General features: G+C 34.4%; 1 protein-coding gene across 4 annotated transcripts in view; it reads left to right on the top strand.

The window, feature by feature from the left end:
• The window catches only part of PAXIP1 (PAX interacting protein 1), a 95,133-nt gene that overhangs the window by 46,229 nt on the left and 27,806 nt on the right, over nt 1–21,098 (top strand). For 3 of the 4 annotated variants that reach the window (XM_077150934.1, XM_077150941.1, XM_077150950.1), the window contains exons 6-11: nt 1,971–2,597; nt 11,411–12,194; nt 12,688–12,782; nt 18,611–18,706; nt 19,694–19,831; nt 20,536–20,657. In XM_077150934.1, the coding sequence (XP_077007049.1) occupies nt 1,971–2,597; nt 11,411–12,194; nt 12,688–12,782; nt 18,611–18,706; nt 19,694–19,831; nt 20,536–20,657 (1,862 nt within the window). The remainder of the gene's footprint in view (nt 1–1,970; nt 2,598–11,410; nt 12,195–12,687; nt 12,783–18,610; nt 18,707–19,693; nt 19,832–20,535; nt 20,658–21,098) is intronic. The other variant, XM_077150960.1, reaches the window with a different exon arrangement.

The following is a 21,098-nucleotide window of genomic DNA, read 5'->3' as shown; positions in this document are numbered from 1 at the left end:
ATTTAGTTTATAAATATTCTTGTTGTATACCTGGAGTTCATGTTTTCTGAAAATAACTCTGCTTTCCCAGAAAAGTAGGATGGGTGTTTTGGAAATTGAAAATCAACTGTTTGCTATAGAAATTTATCTTCTGTTTTTATTGTAGAGGGATGTATTTAGCATTTTATACTTAAATATTTAAGAACAATGTGATTTTTAGGATAAGGAATGAAAAATTTTATTATTCAGTATAAGTAAACTGACATACTCCTCCATAGCTGGTGGAAGGTTAAATTGTCATAGTATTTTGGGGGGAAGTGCAGTTATAGATATAAAGCCTTAAATCTGTATTAATTTCCAACCCGCAGTTCAAAACAGGAACTTATCATATAAAAACTAATTTATAAATATATATAAAGATTTAAGTATAGTTTTTTATAGTAGCAAAATTTTAGAAATGTCAGTGGCCAACATTAGAGGACTGATCAAATTATATAATTGTACAACAGAATAGCATCCTTATGTTTAAAAATATTGTACATGACTATAAAAATACTTTTGAAGTGATTGAGGAAATTTGATTGTAATCTGGATATTAGATATTTTAAAATTTTTAAAGGTTTTTTTAAAAAATCCTCAAAAATGACAGAGGAAAAAAACAAAAACAATATAACAGAAAGCTAAATCATTTAGCCTTATGTAGACCATACTCTTTCTCAAGAAATGTCTCCCAGCTTTATAATGCTTTGCATTCTCAGCACCAAATTATCTACAAAGAGTAAAACAAAGCAGTAATTTTATATTCTACTATTTCCTGTACAGCCCTATTAAGTATAGTACTTGCCCTGGCCATAAACACGAGAGGCTGCTTTTGGTCTCTATAACAGGAAATGAATTTTAGTTTAGGATCTTAATTATGCATTTGACAGGAAATTGCTGTTATGTACAAACCTTTAGAATCATATGGGTGAAATTCTACTAACTAAAAAAAAAACTTATATTTTAAAGCCACTTTAGCATATTATTCTTGTTTAAAAATATATATTTATTTCCTTTTTCTTTTGGTATTCATTTCACTGTGGCTTCCATATTACATATCCTATCAGTAGGAGATTTCTCTACCCGTAAGTACTCTACCCATTAGTACTCCTTATATATGTATATATTTTTTCCATTATGTAAAATTTTCTGCTTTCCTTTCTCTGCTATGCAAATTATCAACATTAATAGCCCAACCAAATGTCATCGTTCAAGGAGGCTTTACCTGATTACTCCAACCCATGTTATAATCCTTTTGAAATCTTAATACCATGTCATTTAAGACTTGGTTTTATATTGTGTTTTCATTGCTTCATTGCATATTTAATTCCTCTTCAGATTTAAATTGTGAACCTTGTTAGGTCAGAGACTTGTTGCATACTTTGTGTCTCTGAAACCCTGGTATTGATTGGCAGTATAGAGGGAGCTCAATAAATACTAGATAATTGATTAAGAAAACCGTACTCTTATGACTATCCATGATATATTGAGGATACTCTACCACACAGTTACCTTACTTAAACCATATGTATGGGAAACCAGCTTTGTAAAAATTATCGGTGAACAAACAATTTAAATTAGATAACAGTCAGTTATTTTGTAAGAGAATTTTCCATAGGATTCCTAATTCTATTTTGTATTGAAAATCTAATTTGTAAAAGCTAGTTTTAAACAGACTTTTCTAGGACAATTGCAGGCATAAGATGTTTCCTATAACCATTGATATGTGAGTCGTTTTAACTTTTTTTGCTCAGTGTCTTCTGTTTCTAAGGAGATTAAGCTTTTCCTATATATATATATATGTAATGGCAGTAACAGTTGCTGAATTTTTCAGCTGCATCCCACTTCCAAAGTTTTTTTTTAATGCAGAATTCTAGGAAATTTGATAAAATTTACAGCTTTGTTGTTTTGTTTGCTTTGTTTTTGTCTTTGTGTTTGTGCTTTACTCATAGGAAAAATATGAATGTGCTTTTAAACGAGCAAGTATAAAAATTGTGACACCTGACTGGGTCCTGGATTCCATATCTGATAAAACTAAAAAGGATGAAGCGTTTTATCATCCTCGTCTAATTATTTATGAAGAGGAAGAAGAAGAGGAGGAAGAGGTAGAAAATGAGGAACAAGATTCTCAAAATGAGGGTAGTACAGAAGAAAAATCAAGCCCTGCCAGTTCTCAAGAAGGATCTCCTCCAGGTGACCAACAGTTTTCTCCCAAATCAAACACTGAAAAATCGAAAGGGGAATTAATGTTTGATGATTCTTCAGATTCATCACCTGAAAAACAAGAGAGAAATTTAAACTGGACCCCAGCTGAAGTCCCACAGTTAGCTGCGGCAAAGCGCAGACTACCTCAGGGAAAGGAGCCTGGATTGATTAATTTATGTGCCAATGTCCCACCGGTCCCAGGTAACATTTTGCCTCCTGATGTCCGGGGTAATTTAGTGGCTTCGGGACAAAATCTCCAAAGTTCTGAAAGATCAGAAATGATAACTACTTGGAGTCCAGCTGTACGGACGCTGAGAAATATTACTAATAATGCTGACATTCAGCAGATTAATCGACCATCAAATGTAGCACATGTAAGTCTAAACTCTTTAAGAAACAAGCATTTAAATATTGGATTTTAGAATTGGGTTTTACAGTCTGTTTCATTTTTTTGATTTATTTTTTAATGTTTTCTGCTTATTCAGGCTCAGAAAGTATAAGTAGTATTTATTTGTATCAGTGAAGCAGAGATAGATATCTTTTGGTGGGTCATAAATCTTATTTTACAAAAAGTAAACAGCATGCCTTTATGTTGAAGACTTAATACAACTGAGGAGAACCAGGATACCAGTGAAATGAAGTGTTGTCTCAAAGAAATTCAATTCTTGCTTAGTTTAAAATTAGCAGTGTCAGCAAAAGACGTTAACCAGCTGTTTATTTGTTTATGATGAACTTCATGGTACATTAATAACAAATTCATGCATTTATTGAAAAAGTCTTAATCTCGTTTATATAGTTTATGACATGGAATTTGTTGTTACAAAATGGATCCTAAAAATTTAGGTAGATATTTTTCATTTTAAGACAGAAATAAGGGTAATGGAGGTAGTATATTTGTCATGATTTACCAGGCACATTTTTTGGCACTGGAGATAAAATGGTAAATCAAAAAAGTTCCTGTTTTCATTTTAGGTGGAGAAGACAGACAATAAGCAGACAGACATGAACAAATTAACTTCAGGTGTTTGTGGGTGGTTTTGTTTTTAATTTTTGTTTTATTTATTTGTGGGTGTTTCGAACAGAATAATTAAAAATCATGTAATAGCATTTGGGGAAAAAGAGTCTCTTTTAAATTGGGTGGTCAGAGTAGGCCTCATAAAGGAAGTGACTTAAATCAGGGTTGAAGGAAAAGGAGGTCATGTGAAGAACTGAAGGGAGAGAGTTCTAGGCAAAAGGAACAATAACTGTAAAGATTCAAAAATGAAATGCATTTACTGTATTCTAAGAAAAGAAAGTTAATGAGGTGAGTGAATGCTTGGAAAGATTAAAAGGGGGCCTTACTACGTTCGGCCCTTGAAGTCGGTGCTAGAGTATGGATTTCAAAACCCCATTGGGGTGTTTTGAGGGTGGTTGAGGTGAAATGTGACAGGTATGTCTGAAGAATGGATTGTTAGAGTGGCAAGACTAGAAACAAAGAGACCAATTAAGATACTGTTAGATATGGAGTTAGAAAGAGAAGGGAATTTAAGATAGGACCCAGCTTTCTGGCTTGAGCAGCTGAATAATGGTGATGGTACCATTTCAGAGAAAAAGGAACATTTGGAAGACCTATACGTTTTGAGAACATAAGTTCGTTTTTAAATGTGTGCTGTGGTGGAGGTATCTGATAGAGCCAAGTGAAGATATCTATGAAGTAGCTGGTTATATGTATTTGGCTCTCATATTAAAGGTGTTGACTGGTCTGGTTCCTTTTGAACCTATGAAAATGAATGAGATTGCATACGGAAGAGGACAAAGGTAGAAAGGAGTTTAGGGCCGAGTGCTGATGAACCTCAGCATTTGAGAGTCAGTTAGATTAGTCCTTGTAACTCTTTAGGCCAATGTAGTGATTCATCTTGTTCTGGCATACTTTTATTTCATAATTTTATTTTTTGAATAATAGTATATAGTCCCACAAAAACAGTTTTACAGAGCGTAGAAACATTTTTAAGCAGTTATCCCACTTTCAGTGGAAGGACTTAATGTTTATAAAAGTGTCATCATAGAAACACATTTGTAATATAGATATGTATGATATCTGAATCTGAGTGCACACATCTTAAAGCTCATCTATATGAACATTGTAAAGGAGTTTGTTGGAGTATGTATCCCTATACAGTATAAGGTTAATCCACAGTCAACGAACTGGAAAATGGTGACATTAAAAAATGTTGTTATAATTTAAAAGCAGGAAAGCAGTGACCAATTCAAAACTGAGTTGAGAAACCTGCATGAATTCTGTTATCTGCTCCTATACCTTCCCATTGTTAAACATTGCATATTTGCACGAATTGTAGATAGAATACTGAATTGTTGATAAATTTGGTAGAAAATCTGAGTTAAAATAATTAACTCAATTACTCAATAGATTATCTATAAGTTACTCCTGTTTACACAAAATAATTAAAGTCTATAAAACTTTTAGCCATTCTCTTATTGGAATTAAAAGAAGAACTTGCGGTTTAGGGATCAGTTTGCTGTCTATCAGAAGAGTAGACCATAGATCATATTTTGAGAATCTCTGCTTAGGGAAACTACTAGTAAGTACTCTTACATGTTGAAAATTTTAAAAAGATAAGAAAATTGAAGAAATAGAGTTATTCAATAAATGAATCTTGGAAGAAGGAGCCAGGGAGTTCAGAAGAAAGCAAGGATTGTTTATCATCACAGCAGCCCAGGGATGAGAGTTTTTCTGGAAAGACAAAGGAACAAATGTGTTGAATACTGCTGATGAATTAAATGGAGATGTGAAACTGAAAGTATATTTAACGATATGAAAGTCTTTGATCTTGGTATGAGGATTTTGTTAAGGCAGTGAAGGTTGAAGTTAAATTGAAAAGTAGGGGATGAAATGGATCTAGCAAATTTAGACAGTTCCCAAGAAGTTCACCTGTAAAAGGCAAGAGGAAGATTGTATTATAGAAGCCAGAGAGGAAGGTAGTAAGTCAGGGTCCATCCTTCTTTCCTTTCTTCCCTCCCACCCTCCCTCCATCCCTCCCTTTCTTCATTTCTTTTTCTTTGTCTTTTGATTCTCTCTCTTCATATTTAATGTGAGAGAGAAAGGATTCAGAGTAAGATAGAAGTAAAATGCCTTTAGCTATTAGAAGAAAGAAGATTAAGAAGGTTTGAGGCACAGTGGAAAGAGTGTAGGGAAAGAGAGAGAAGGAATTTGAGAAGAATGGAAGATTTTGAAACAATTGATGTAGAGATAAGTAGATAGTATTACTGGGCATGGTTAGGACCCAGTTTAGGTTGGTGACCATGGCCATTTGGCTAGGATATTGGCAAGAGTGAATGAAGTAGGCATTATACCAAGTAAAATAGAATGGTGGGGGTGCAAGAGTAGTTCAATGGTAGAATTCTTGCCTGCCATGTGGAAGACCCAGGTTCGGTTCCTGTCCATGCACTTACCCCCCAAAAATGAACAAAAATTTAACAAATGGTACTGCAATAAGGGGATACTCACATGGAAAAATAATGAAACGTGACCCTGCCATACAGCATAAAAAACAACAACAGGGTGATTTACCTGTATATATTAGTATACTGACAAATTTACCCCATTCAGAGTATCCTAGTATCTGTAGAGTTCGAGTTCAAATTCAGCACCTGATTATAGCCAAGTAGTTGTATGCATAACCTACCTTTCTCAAAACCATTTAGGCACAGAGGGCAGGTAGGTAGTTGGCAGTGTATAGATGCTACAAACAAGTAAGCTCTTTGTTCATTAATTTCTTTCCCCATATGATGGATTTTAAATCAATATACACCTATTTTTTTCTTAATTAGAAGTGATACTTCAACTGATCTGCTGTTTCCTTACATGCACTTCTATATATACTCAGTTGTGTTTAGAAGAAACTGGTGAGAGTGCCTTCCTACATAAGCAGTTGCAGTATTCTGCAGGCAAAAGTTTAAAAAATTAAATTGTCCTGATTCTATTTTATAAATGGAGATATAATCATATCTTTCTAAGCAGTAATTTAAGGAGACTAGTGTTTTGTGCATTTTGTTATATATGCGTTCGTTTTTTCCACAATGTAATACTTTTGACACAATTGGATTTCTCATGTTATCCCAGTTGAAGTATATCTGGATGCTAGATAATACTGTGTTTAAGTTTTGTGTTGGAAGAACAAATGGAATAAATTTGAATTGTACTACCAAAAAAAAAGTAAAAGTGAATACAATGGAATCTAAACAGGGAGAAAGTGGTAGGATGAGGGCCTTGAAGTCTTAGTGAAGACGAGAAAGTCATAGAGGCAATAGTTACAACTGGCAACCCAGAAGATGAAAAGCACTTTTGGTCAGAGATTGGATAGTTGAATTAGCAATTTTGGGGATGTGTGCTATCGGTGATGAAAGACTGAAGAGCAAAGATGTAGGGTGCAAGCCAGAAGCCTTTAGGTCATATTATGCCTATGCACATATTTAATTTAAGCTAGATAAATTTTTTAAACTTGAAATATTTGCCAAAATCATGAAATTTTCCATGAAAATTGGATTTCTGGCTTGTTTTGAGAAGTAAACAAAATAATAAAACATTAAGCTTGTATTCCTAAAGTCCTGAATGGTAACATTGGAGCTGAGAAACTGTTGGCCCTTTTTAAATGTTAGGTTCTTTTCAGTTCCCACTACTCCCAGTTTAGTACTTCTGTCCCATCATACTTTATGTTACTTGCCTGGTTCCTATAGATAAATTTTAGTTTGTGACTGACTGCAAGTCTCAGGTGTGAATGGAAATGAATGGCTGTGGTAAAATGTGGAAGGTCATTGGGACAAAGTAGCCAAAGAACTGAAAGGCTAGGGGTAGTGGAGTTGCCCATATGAGTACTAAGCTAAGAGTCGAAGATGGAATGCAAAGAAAGACCAGTTTCCAACATCTTTCAGTTCTTGAGCATGTTGTCCATCTGGTCTTAGAGGAACTGAAGATTTTAGAAGAAGATAGAGATGTAATGGTCAGAAAATAGTATAGGAAAATGAAAAGAATGTAGTGATAAATGGGAAATAAAGGCTATAAAGAATATTAGGCTAGAGACAAAGATTTCTAAGATATTGACCAGAGAAATCAGAAGGGTAGTGATAACTCTGACTACAGTGGGAAAAGTTAGAAAGAGCTAGTTGTGGAGAGAAGACGTAGAACATCCGGTTAGACCTGTCCATTTCACTTCTAATATATGGTCCTTTGTGTGTAGGTATTTGCTCAGGAGTTGGTGGCTGTGAATATGGAAGGAGCATGTGGCAAACAATTGGTTTGGTCCTGTTAATTGTGGCACACAGGTGCTTAGATTCATATTACCCATAAAATGTACTTGGGTCGTTTACTTCTGGGGGTGAAAAAATAATATATACAAAAAATAAATAATTCAAATCATACTGTTCTTAGTTTCCTGCTTGCTAAAACAGATGCTAACAAAATTTGTTGGCTCACTGTTTTGAGGCTAAGAAAAGTCCAAAATCAAGTTGTCATTAAACCAATGCTTGCTTCTTGAAATGCTTTGTCATTCTGGGGCTGGCTGCCAGCGATCATTTGTCCATGACAATGCACATGGCAACATCATCTTTCTCCTCCGGGTCTCCTTGACTTCTGGCTTCTTCCTATGGCTATCTCTTTCTATGTCTGAATTTCATTCTGCTTATAAAGAACTCCAGTAATCCAGATTGAAGTCCACCCTGATTCAATTGTCCGTATCTTAACAGAAGTCACATCTTGAAGAGATCCTATTTATGTAGAGTTCACACTAACTAGAATTGGACCATGACCAAACTGGGTAACACAATCAGTCCACCCCTGTACCAAAAGGCATAAAGCAGAAAATTATATTCCTTTCCACCCCTAATTCCCATGTACCCCCTCAGGAGGCAACCATGGTTACTAATTTCTGGGTCTTGGTTCATAGCTGATCTGTGTACAAGTGGGTATACCCCTCCTCACCCCACTCCTACCTTCTCACACTGTCTTATACAAATGTAAGCATACCAAATACCGTTCTTCTGTTTGGTAGTGGTATGTAATGGAGATAATTGTCCCTTCTTTACTGGGAATTTAAAAAATATTTTTAAGTACAGAAAAGAAACAGTTACCCTCTCATTTACAAGTTTATTTGAAAAACAGTTTTTGGTTTAATTAGGGTCCAACTGAGAGGCTTCAAAATACTGAAAGAATCTATATAGATGTCTCATCTATAAGGTGATTTCAAAGACAGAAATGTGCCCAAGCACTTTTGTTTGACTTATTTCTACTTGAGACTCAATTATTTCATCACTAAATCCAAAATATATTATCCTTGCAGATTATATAACAGTTGTATTTTGCCATCTACTTAAGTGTAAGATATATATTAAAAACAATTTGAGATTTTGGTACAGTTTTGATAATGTTCGATTTGAATTTTTAGAGATTTGTTTAAATACGCTTTTAGTAAAGTTAAGTTGTAATGATTGAGTTTTAGCAAAATCAATCTGATTGTTATTGGTTTCTATGACCAAAAGAAGTTGGTTTCCAATTTTCATTATTAGAGCATGTTGAACAAAATTCATTGTATAACATCTTCTGGTGTTTCCTTTGTTTTATTCAGTGCTGTATAGGATAATTAACTTGGAATTTGGTACTCTGCCTCTAGGGCATTTCCTAATGTATATCCCTTCTCCTCCCAATCCCTCAACATATAGCTTCCTCTCCGTTGTTGTGGTTTAGAATGAACAAGAAGGGACAGAGCAGACTGACTTGTATGATTTTCTCTAGCTTGAAACATTTTTGTTAAATTTATATGTATATGTGTGTATGTATATATATTTTTTTAGTTGGAGCATTTACTTTATTGTTAACTAACTGAAATTTATTGGCACTAAGGTGCTGAAATACTGAGGTGCTAGTCAGGAACCTTGTTAGTATGTCTCAGCTACTGGCTAATACATACAAAAATTTTATCTTTTGCCATTTTGCCCAAGTCCGTGATGATAACTTTTAGTAGTTAGGTACCAGGCATGTGAGTATAGCGGGAGATCCAGCCCCTTGGTCTGTTGTAGTCATATATAAAAAAGTTTGGAGAGCCGATTAAGGCATTTCACTAGTTAAACCCTAAAACCACTGAAACTAAGTCTTTGTCAAGGTTCCTGCTTGACACCTGTTCCTCAAAAGATGTTATGTCTTTCAACAAATACAAAGCTAAGAAAGGCATATATTTAAGAAAAGGAGCATCACCTTCACAGTATATCAGCTTTTTGACATGAGAGAGAATAAGCAGAATTCTTTCATTTGGGAATTGGATCTCCTCTTCATATACTCTGCCAAAAGATATAGTCTGGACAAAAGATGTAACAGTCTTGATAATTTGTTCATCTTTAAACCTTGTTAACAAAGATGAATAAATGCCCATCACATGGACATCAACTACTATAATCAGATGGACCAGATTTTATATCTAAACTGAGTCACTGTAGACCTTTTCCAGAAATCTAGATCTCTGTTAATACTTCTAGGGCTTGATATCATTGCAAAGGCACAGTGCAATTTAAGAAATGAATTGTTTCACCCACAATGGCTAACATAGTACTTATTCATGTCATTAGGGGCCTTTTCTTTTTAGTTAGTTTATATTCCTAGGAATTTCCTTTTACTTCTACAGGTGCTTACTAGGAAACATGAGGCAGGTCCAGTAAGAAAGTTCTAGTCAATTTAAAAGACTTTAAATCAGAAGCCATTTTATGCTCTCATTGAATGAGCAAGTGAGGGATTAATGCAGAAAGTAGACATCCAAGATACTTTTCCTAGTAAGCTGAACCTAAAAACCAGCCCCACTGTCCTACTGCTCAAGAATCCTACAGAGGGGATAAAATAAAAAATGTTATAGTCTTGTCCCACTATCCAAAATTCTCTCAGAAGCTTAAACCAGATATAAACTATTAAAAAGATCAATAACGTAGCTTCTGTCAAATAACTACCAGTCAGTTTTCCCTATAATTTGTGCACAGTATTTTATATGAGGATTTATACTTTCTGAATGTAGAAATCTAAATTAAGAAAACACTGTGTTAAATCCCTTAATGTTTTTGTTCCTACATTGTACATTTTCGTTTCAAAATAAGAACATTGCCCATGCTTCCTTTATCCTTCTATATGGTAATATTAATAAAAATATAAAGCTATTAAAACATTTAAGTCTACCAGCATTTATAAATATAATTTTATTAAACAAGTTAAGTATTTTCTTTAGAAGACATTTACATAAATGACATTAACAAAACCCTTTTACTGTTTCTGATAATGTATCATTAAAATTAAAGAAAGATAAAATTTTAAATCAGTTTTAAGGAAGGATAATTTACCAGTTGTATTGATTTTTCAGTTGGGAAAGTTTATCATTTAAACAAACCTATTGTTGGTATCTTTTGTGTGTGTATCTTTTAATAGCATGGCAATACACAGACCAGATGACAGTAGTTGGGATGTTGGCAACTGTGATGTCTGCTGTGTTAGTTACTGTCGAGCTGCAGCTAGTTTTGTAACTCCTGCCTGAGGGGGTCTGAGTTTGCAAGTTATCCTTGTTTCACTTTCACCAGGGAACATTCTTTATTGAACTTTTTGGTGGCCATCAGTTTGGAGAAGATTAAAAATGGCAGCCATAAATAGATTTGGGGGTTAGACTGAATCTGTAGCTGCTAAATGGTTTCACTACTTGTCATTCACCTAGAGTATTCCCTAGTTAAGAGTAGGTCTGTGAAGCTTATGGAAGATACGTGTATGTAATAGCACACTTCAAGGGAGTACCATAGACACAGATTCCCAAAGGTCTTAGAACTAAGTAGGGCAGTGTACTTCTAATTTTTTTTTGGCTACCTCATCACTGTGTTCTGTGAAATGAATGAGCTCTATGTTTTTTTTTTTATTCATTAGTTTATTCCATCCTATTCATGTAGTTTAAAATTTTGGTGGTTTCAAAATAGGAATTTAGTTGCTTGATTAAGGGTGGTGAGGCCTAATAAATATAATAGAAAATATAGTATTGTTTTTTGATGTTTCCAATAATTTGAAATTTCCCTTTTAGTTAGATATAGAACATGTTGAATACGCTGTTATTCTCTTAAGATAATTTAAGTGCATTTCAGAAACTGTTGGTAATGACTTTGCCTCATTTTTGTTTTCTAGATCTTACAATCTCTTTCGGCACCTACAAAAAATTTAGAACAGCAGGTGAATCATAGTCAACAGGGACATGCAAATGCAAATGCAGTGCTGTTTAGCCAAGTGAAAGTAACTCCAGAGACACATATGTTGCAACAGCAGCATCAAGCCCAACAGCAGCAGCAGCAGCAGCAGCAACAGCAGCAGCACCACCCAGTTTTACACCTTCAAACCCAGCAGCTTATGCAGCTCCAGCAGCAACAGCACCAACAGCAGCAACAGATTTCTCAACAGCCTTACCCCCAGCAACAATCACATCAGTTTTCACAGCAGCAGCAGCAAGTCCATCAACATCAGTTTACACAGCAACAGCTACAGTTTCCACAGCAACAGTTGCATCCTCAACAGCAGCTGCACCGCCCTCAACAGCTACAGCCATTCCAGCAACAGCATGCCCTTCAGCAACAGTTACATCAGCTGCAGCAACAGCATCTACAACAGCAACAGTTAGCACAGTTACAGCAGCAACAACAGAATCTATTACAGCATCAGCAACAGCAGCAACAAATTCAGCAGCATCAATTACAACAGCAGCAATTACAGCGCCTACACCAACAGCATCAGCAACAACAAATGCAAAATCAAACAGCGCAACACTTGAGTCAAACATCCCAGGTACTACAGCATCAGGTTCCACCTCAGCAGCCTGATCAGCACCAGCAGCACCAGCAGCAGCAGCAGCAGCAGCAGCAGCAGCAGTCACAGTTACAGCACCATCAGCTTTTTGGACATGATCCAGCAGTGGAGAGTTAGTAATGTGGATTTTTGTTTTCCTCTCTCCTAAAAGTCTCATACTTATATAAATGCTTTGAGAATGTTTGAGGGTGGGTGAGGATTCATATCAAAATAATTATTACAAAATGGAGAATATGAATCCTATGCCTAACAAAGAATGTAGTTATAATGGAATAATTATATCATTTTAAGTACTTTGGGGCATGATAAAGTAAAATGAATATTGGTGTTACATAGGCCATCAAGACTGGTACAATGGCTAACTCAGATTATTTAATGGCCAGGAGTAAATTATGTACTTTTTTTTTTTAAGACAAACATAACAATCAAACTAGTGTATATGTAGCAACATTCCACAGAAACTTAAATCACTGGAGGATACATCATGGTCAAGTTAGATTAACTTCATAAGTTCAAATGTAACTCAATAAAATGCATTTAAAAATTTTTGTGCATGCATATTCATGAGGTTGTAATTTTCATTATCTTGTACAATCCTATTCTAGTTCCAGAAGAAGGCTTCTTGTTGGGATGTGTATTTGCAATTGCGGATTACCCAGAGCAGATGTCTGATAAACAGCTGCTGGCTACCTGGAAACGGGTAAGATAATGCCTAGAAGAAATAAAACTTTGTATTTGAGCATTTTTTTAATGATTATAGACTTAACTATATTTACATGACTCCAGTCACTAAGATAGCATTTATGTGTATTCCCAATGTTTTATGGGCTTTTTTATTTACATTTTCTTTGACCTTGGACAGATTACTTTTCTGAACTTCAGGTTTTTTAGCTGTAAGGTTAGGATGTTAGGCTTTATTATTCTTAAGTTTCCTTTCAGCTCTGGAATTTTCAAAGTTCCTAATTACTTGTCTATGTATAGGGTGTGAAAATAAGCTTTTTGGTAGAAATCAGGTGTTTGGTAACCTGGAACAATAGCCATCAACTTGTATAAGTCTTAGTCATTTCCATTTCTCCAAAGATTAGTGTTAGAAAATTCTCGACTCTTCAGATTGGAAGGGACTCTAAGGTCTGCTAGTCCATTGTGGAACTGTAGTCTGTCTGTCTATTCTTTCTAATCTATCATTTCACTGTGGCCTTTAAAAAATCAATGAAGCGATGCAGATGTTCTAAGAAATGATGAATATGCAACTATGTGATGATATTAAGAATTACTGATTATATATGTAGACTGGAATGATATCTTATTGTTTTGTTTGTTGTTAATTTTTTTAATTAATAAAAAAATCAATGAACACTATCTTGTGATGCCACATATCAAATTTTTTAAAACTGAGATTAAGTATGTTTCAAATATATCTTGAATGTGCTTCACCATAAACATTCAAAATGTAGTATTTTTTTTAGAGATGTTGTAAGTTCATGCATAAAATACAGATTTCCCATTTTACCCCCCCAAACACACCTTGAATTAGTGGGGTATATTTGTTACAGTTGAAGAACATTACTATAATTGTACTATTAAGTATAGTCCATGGTTTACATTAGGGCTCACTGTGTTATATGGTCCTACAATTTTTGCTTTTTTTTTTTAGATTTTCTAATAACATATGTACAACTTCCGATTTCCCCTTTTAACCACATTCACTTATATATTTCAGTGTTGATTTTTAAGTTCACAATCTTGTACTACCATCACTACCATCCATTATCAAACTTTTACATAAATTCTTGATTAAACTGAGGAAATTCATTCACTCAGCTGGTGTCTGAGTTCCTGCCATGTGCCAAGCATGCTGAAAAAGCTAAGAAATGCATGGCAAATAAACAGACTGACAAGTAGATGAAAGAAACACCTAGTCAGGTGAAGTGTGGTAATTGGGACAGAGATGGGCATATGATATTATAAGAGTCTTGAGAAAAAGTATTAATCAGTAGAGTTAGGGGGTAGTGTGTTAACAAAAGTCTCTTGGGGAAGGGCCACAGTGTCTTAGCAGGCAGCGTTCTCGCCTGCCATGCCAGAGAAAGTGTTAAAGTATAAGCTCCTCAGTAGTAAATATGACACAGAAGAGGCATGGGATAAATAAAGGCAGAGGCTATATATGTGAAGAACTTATTTATATGTTATGTTATAGAATTTGTATTTTTGTAGTCTTATAACAGTAGAAATTAAACCAAAAAAAAAAAAAAATGAAAGGAGTGTTAGAAGGTAACATTTAGAAATTGTCCTTAAAAGTAGACCAAAAGCCAATGATATGAAAGATAGTAGAGAAAAAGTTTTGTTTTGTTTTGTTTTGCTTTTAAAGTAAAGGATTAGTCCGAGACATTTAACAATTCAATAATAGGAATTTTGGAGCACAGAAAAATGGAGGCTAAAACATTATTAAATGAAATAGCTTACAACAGAAAGACATGAATCTCCAGATTAAAAGGGCATAAAAAGAGAGCAGCATTAAGGTAGTCATGAAAGTTCTGAGCACTTGAGAGAAGATAAAATTTTAAAAGCTCACTAGAAGAGGAGGTTAAAAGATCCTAGTATCAGGATAATATCAGTCCCAACTTGGAAGCTAGAAGACAGTCAAACAATTTCTTCAAAATTCTGAAGTGACTTTTCCAATCCAAAATAATATACCTAGCCTGTCAATCAATGGAGCTGTAGAATAAAGATATTTTCAGATTTCCAAGGTCAATAACTTTACCTCCCACATACCCTTCTCTCAGGAAGCTATTGTACCAGCAAAGAGAAAGACATGATATCTGTTCTAGTTTGCGGGCTGCTGGAATGCAATATACCAGAAATGGAATGGCTTTTAAAAAGGGAAATTTAATAAGTTGCTAGTTCACAGTTTTAAGGCCGAGATAATTCCCAATTAAAGCAAGTCTATAGAAATGTCCAGCCAAAGGCATCCATGGAAAGATACCTTGGTTCAAGAAGGCCACTGAAGTTCAGGGTCTCTCTCTCAAGTAAGAAGGCACATGACGAACAGAGTAAGGGTTTCTCTCTCTACTTGAAAGGCATGTAGCAAACATGGCATCATTTGCTAGCTTTCTATTCTGGCTTCCTTTCATGAAGCTCCCTGAGGCATTTTCCTTCTTCATTTCCAAAGGTCGCTGTCTGATGGGCTCTCTGCTTCACATGGCTATGTCGTTCTGCTTTCTGAGAATCTCTCGTATTCTCCAAAATGTTTCCTCTATTATAGGATTCCAGTAAACGAATCAAGACCCATTCAAATGGGTGGAAGCACGTCTCCACCTGATCTAGTTTAACAACCGCTCTTGATTGAGTCACATCTCCGGGGAGATGATTTAATTACAGTTTCAAATATACAGTACTGAATAGGGATTAGAAAAAACAGCTGCCTTTAGAAAATGGGATTAGGATTAAAACCAGCATGGTATCCAAAAAATCGGGCCTCTGACAGAGAGAGATGCGAAGGGAAGTCCTGGGATGAATGTGAAGAAAAATCCCAAATAGAATATAAGGCTAGAGATTTAATTTGGAGCATGAAGTAAAGACTGATGCTTATAGATTACTGGTTTTGTTTTAACATATTGAGAAGAGAAAAACTATGTTAGTTATCTATTGCTGTATAACAAATTGCCATAAAATTTAGTGGCTTAAAACAACAAACATTTATTACCTCACAATTTTTGCATGGGTGTGAAATCCTGGAGTGGCTTAGCATGGTTGTAACTCAGGATCCCTGGTGAGGTTGCAGTTAAGATGTCAGTCAGGGCTGCTTCATCTGAAGACTTGCGGGAGCTAGGTGATCCCCTTCTAAGAAGACACACTCATATGGCTGTTGTCAGGAGGCTTCAATTCCTCACCACATCACAGGGCTGTTTGAGGGCTTCTACAACATGGCAGCTGGCTTCCTCCAGAGTAAGTGATCTAAGGTGTTCTATGACCGAGAGAAGAAGCCACAGTGTCTCTCATAGTTTAACCTTGGAATTCACACACTGTCACTGCCACCATATTCCATTCAGTAAAAGTGAGTGATTGTTTCTGGCAAATGGAAAACAAGGATGGCATAGGAAACTGCTGTTTTCTCATATGTGCCTTATTATATACTATGTTTTTGAAGAACTAATGAGGCAGTTCAATTTTAAAAGTAAATGAGGTAGGGTTGATTTCATGAGCAAGGATCTTTTTCTTTTTCTTTTTTTTTCAGTTTATTGCGATATATTCACACACCCCACAAATCATCCAAGGTATGCAGTCACTGGTTCACAGTATCATAACAGAGTTTTGTATATATCCCCATAATCAATTTTAGAACATTTTCATTATTCCAGAATAGAAGAGTAAAAAATAAAACCCAGATCTCCCATACTTCCCCCCCTATTGATGACCCACGGTATTGGGTGGTAAATTTGTTATTGTTGATGAGAGAATATTAAAATATTAGTGTTGGGCGGCCATTTGTGGCTCAGCCAGCAGAGATCAGGCAGAGATCTCGCCTGCCATGCCGGCGAGATTTGATTTGATTCCCAGTGCCTGCCCATGCAGAAAATATATATATATTATTTAAAAATATAATATATATTATTATATTATATAAATAAATAAATAATATATAAATACATACTATATATAAATATATAGTATGTATTTATATTACTGTTAACTACTGTCTGTAGTTTGCAGTAGCTTTGTTTTTTCCCATACCCCTCTATTATTATTTTTTTACATTTATAGTATTTTCATGCAAGAGCTTATTAATATACATGACTTCAGACAACCCCTTTTGATCAAATTTACCTACAATACATCACTATTACTTATAATCCCAAGACCAAGCTACCATCACTTTTATCCATTCCCAAACATTTAAGCTCAACCTTGTTAACAGTTCTGTACATATTAGGTAACTGCTCTACCTACTCTGGCTTCTATCTAGGTACCCTCTATTCTACATTTTAAGACTGAGTTTACATGTTCTAGTTAGTTCATATTAGTTATATCATTCAATATCTGTCCTTTTGTGTCTGACTTATTTTACTTAGCATTATGTCCTCAAGGTTCAACCTTGTTGTCCTATGCTTCAGGACCTCATTTCTTCTTCCTGTTGCATAATATTCTATTGTATATATTTATATACCACATTTTATTTATCCACTCATCTGTTGATGAACTCTTGGATTCTTTCCATCTCTTGGCAGTTGTGAATAATGCGCTGTGAACATCAGTGTGCAAATGTTTGTTTGTGTCCCAGCTTTCACATCTTCAGGATATATATTGAGTAGTAGAATTGCTGGGTAGTAGGGCAACTCAGTATTTACTTTCCTCAAGAGTTGCCAAACTGTCTTCCGCAGTGGCTGTAGCATTTTATATGCCCACCAGCAGTGCATAAGTGTTCCTGTTTCTCCACATCCCCTCCAACATTTGTAGTTTCCTATTTAATAGCACCCATTTTTATAGTTGTGAGATATCTCATTGTTGTTTTGATTTGCATTTCTCTAATAGCAATGAGGATGAACATCTTTTCATGTGCTTTTTAGCCATTTATATTTCCTCTTTGGAAAAATGTCTATTCAGATCTTTCGCCCATTTTGTAATTGTTGTCTGTCCTTTTATTATTGAGTTGTAGGTTTTCTTTATATATACTTGATATCAAACCCTTACCAGATATGTGGTTACCAGATATTCTCTCCCATTGAGTTGGCTTCCTCTTCACCTTTTTAACAAAATCGTTTGAAGCACAGAAGTGTTCAGTCTTGAGGAGTTCCTGTTTATATATTTTTTTCTCTTTTGTTCCTTTTGCTTTGGTACAAGGTCTTAGAAGCTAGGGAGAGTCTTTTTTAACTTTTTTTAACTTTAGTAAAGTTAAAAAAAAGTTAAAAAAAAGTCTCCCTTTTTATGATATAATTTTTTGGATTTTGAAAATGCATAGTGCCATATAACACCAAAATCAGGTTGCAAAATTAGATCCCCATCCCCTCCCCCCAAAAAACTGAATAAATGTTTTTAAAAAGATATCTATGATTTTCTCTTACTTCTTTCAGATATAGATTTTTTGTTTGTTTTCCTTCTAGAATAGTGGTTATTACAAGGTCAGTTTTCCTCCCCCAGGTACTACTGGCAATGTCTGAAGATATTTTTACTTGTCAGAAGTAGGGTGCTACTGGCATCTAGTGGGTAAAAGTCAGGGATTCTTCCAAACACCCTATGATGTGTAGGCAACCCCCACAACATAGAATTATCTGATCCAAAACCTTCTTTTAGAAGAAAAGTATTCCATTTTTCTTCTCTTCCTGTAAATTCAGTTAAATGAGGACTGGAGTTCATTGTCATTTTGTAGTGCTGGGCAGAATAGTGCATAAATATAGCTGATATGTATCTTTTGCGCTTTGGGGGAATATACTATGTATATATGTTGTGAATTTTTTAATACCTGTCTTATTTGAAATTATTCTTTTACTCTATTCTCCTGAATGATCAAAATTGATTATGACTTTCTATATGTAGATAATTCAAGCACATGGTGGCACTGTGGACCCTACATTCACTAGTAGATGTACACACCTTCTGTGTGAAAGTCAAGTCAGTAGTATGTATGCACAGGTAAGTAAAATAATCTAAACTATGACTGTGAACAAAGTCATTTTATGACGTTTTAATATACAGTCTTAAGATTCTAGTAATTGTTTTTGGAAAAGACTTTTATCTGCCTCAAAGAATTGGAGAGTTGTTTATTATTAATTTTCATTGATTCCTTGGTAGGATAGATAACCTAATAGAGCGCAATCTTTATGTCTTTGAGAAATGGAGAAAGAAGGAACATTCCCAGGTGATACTAATAAAAAAGGTAGACATTTCTTCCAGTTCATATCAAAGCAACACTGATAAATAATGGGTAGAAGTAGGATTTTTATCATTGTAAGACTACAAGCAAGGCCTTGAAAGTATAGAATACTCTACAGAGCTTCTCTAATACTAGTGGGACATAAGCCTTCTCAATAGCACCTTCCTTTCTTTTCAGGGGTTGTATGTCTTCTCTTTTTTTAAAGATGTTCTTATTTGTAGCCAAACTGATGTTATTGGGGTATGTGATAAATGACCTTCCAGAAGCCTCTCTTAAAGAGTAACCATTTTATTGTATCCACTTTTCAACTAAAAATGTAGAAATATTTGCAGATTTCTTCCTGTGGTTACTTTTAGGTGGACAATTATATATTTTTTGACTGGTGATATGCAGAGCCTTCTGTGTTCTTATGGGGGAATTTTAATTTTGATGATCATAAATGTTAGCTCATTCTATGATTAAAGTTGCTTTTAAAATTGTTGTAAAACTGTTTACTCCCCACCCACCTGCCCCTCCCCCATTCCCCTTTGTATATAGATAGTAACGTTTTTCAGATTTTGTTAAAATTAACTAATTATACTGTTTTAATTTGTCACATTAATAGATTAAATGCTAAACTTCATGGAATTCTCATATTTGTGGGACTTCCAATGAAGATGGAATTGCAGTTATACAATTTTACAGTTTTGTACTTGATTCTACAGCAAAGATTCAAAAACAACAAACCTATATTTTGTGATTGATAGGCAATAAGAGAAAGGAAGAGATGCATCACCGCACATTGGTTAAATGCAGTCTTAAAAAAGAAGAAAATGGTACCACCTCATCGAGCCCTTCATTTTCCTGTGGCATTTCCACCAGGAGGAAAACCATGCTCACAGCATGTAAGGAAAATTATGTTGTTTTGTCTTTTAATAGTTCTCTTTCTTTGGCTTATAATCTTGTACTGACTTGATGTCTCTTGTGTTGACTTTTGAATTAGTATTTTTATGTGTACTTTGGCCTTTATGGTTGAACATTATAAATTTGTCTTACTTACTTTTATTTCTTTCACATAGTAGGTATTTGATTTTCCAAGGTCTTTACACTGTTTAAAATTCTAAAATAAATCAAATGTTTTACACCAGAGGACACTGCTATAGGAATCAGCTTTATAGTTGTGGATAATTTTAGATGCTCTAAAATTTATGATCAGTACGGAGAGTGAAGAACTAACGAGTATATACTTAATAAAATAACATCATTAAAATTATCTGAGCAATGTCATATTAATATGACATTTATTGCTAATAAATTATTTATTAATACAAATATTTATTAATAATGTCATATTAATGCATAAAAGGTTTTCCCATATTTAGTATTGTGTATTCCTTTGTTTTTTTCCCCTCTCCCCTTAATATAGTTCTGGCTTTGAAATTCTTAGAAATATTACCGATGACTGCTGTTATATAAAAAAATGGATGAATATGCTGTATGTGTTTATGTATGTGTGTGTGTTTATGTAACAATTAAAAAAGTGAAAGAAATAGGACTTGGGTTTGAATTTGTCTTTTTTTTAACCTTATTTTTCTTTTTTTCTCCTAAGATTATTTCCGTGACTGGATTTGTTGACAGTGACAGAGATGACCTCAAGTTAATGGCTTACTTGGCAGGTGCCAAATATACAGGTTATCTATGCCGCAGCAACACAGTCCTCATCTGTAAAGAGTAAGCAAAATGGTGAAATAAATTACATAATCTTAAATTTATGTACAATGTAATGGCTATTTCAACAATTTTATATTTCTTACCTTGTCATGGCTTTTTGGTGAAAATTTGTATGTGAAAATAAAATCTATTAAAAGAATAGCAATGATTTTAATGATACTGTTAGCAGAAATATCTATAAAACATTTGAATTCATGAAATTAGGTGAATTAAGAACAGTTACTAAATACAATGAAATTGAAGATGATAAAATAAATGTAGAACTAAGAGAAATTATATTTGCAGTTTGTCTTATAATCCAGTAGGAACCTTGAAATATACGTTTAATTACCAGCCAATGATTATTGTTAACTTTACTAAGATAAACCTGCCATTTCTATTATGAAAAAAGTGGTTTTTTATTGGCTACTGTTGAAAGTAAACATAAATTCAAACAGTAGA

This window comes from Tamandua tetradactyla, chromosome 1, assembly GCF_023851605.1.
Source record: "Tamandua tetradactyla isolate mTamTet1 chromosome 1, mTamTet1.pri, whole genome shotgun sequence".
NCBI lineage: Eukaryota > Metazoa > Chordata > Mammalia > Pilosa > Myrmecophagidae > Tamandua > Tamandua tetradactyla.
The sequence above is the reverse complement of the archived record's forward strand: the minus strand, read 5'-3'. Positions and strand labels throughout refer to the sequence as shown.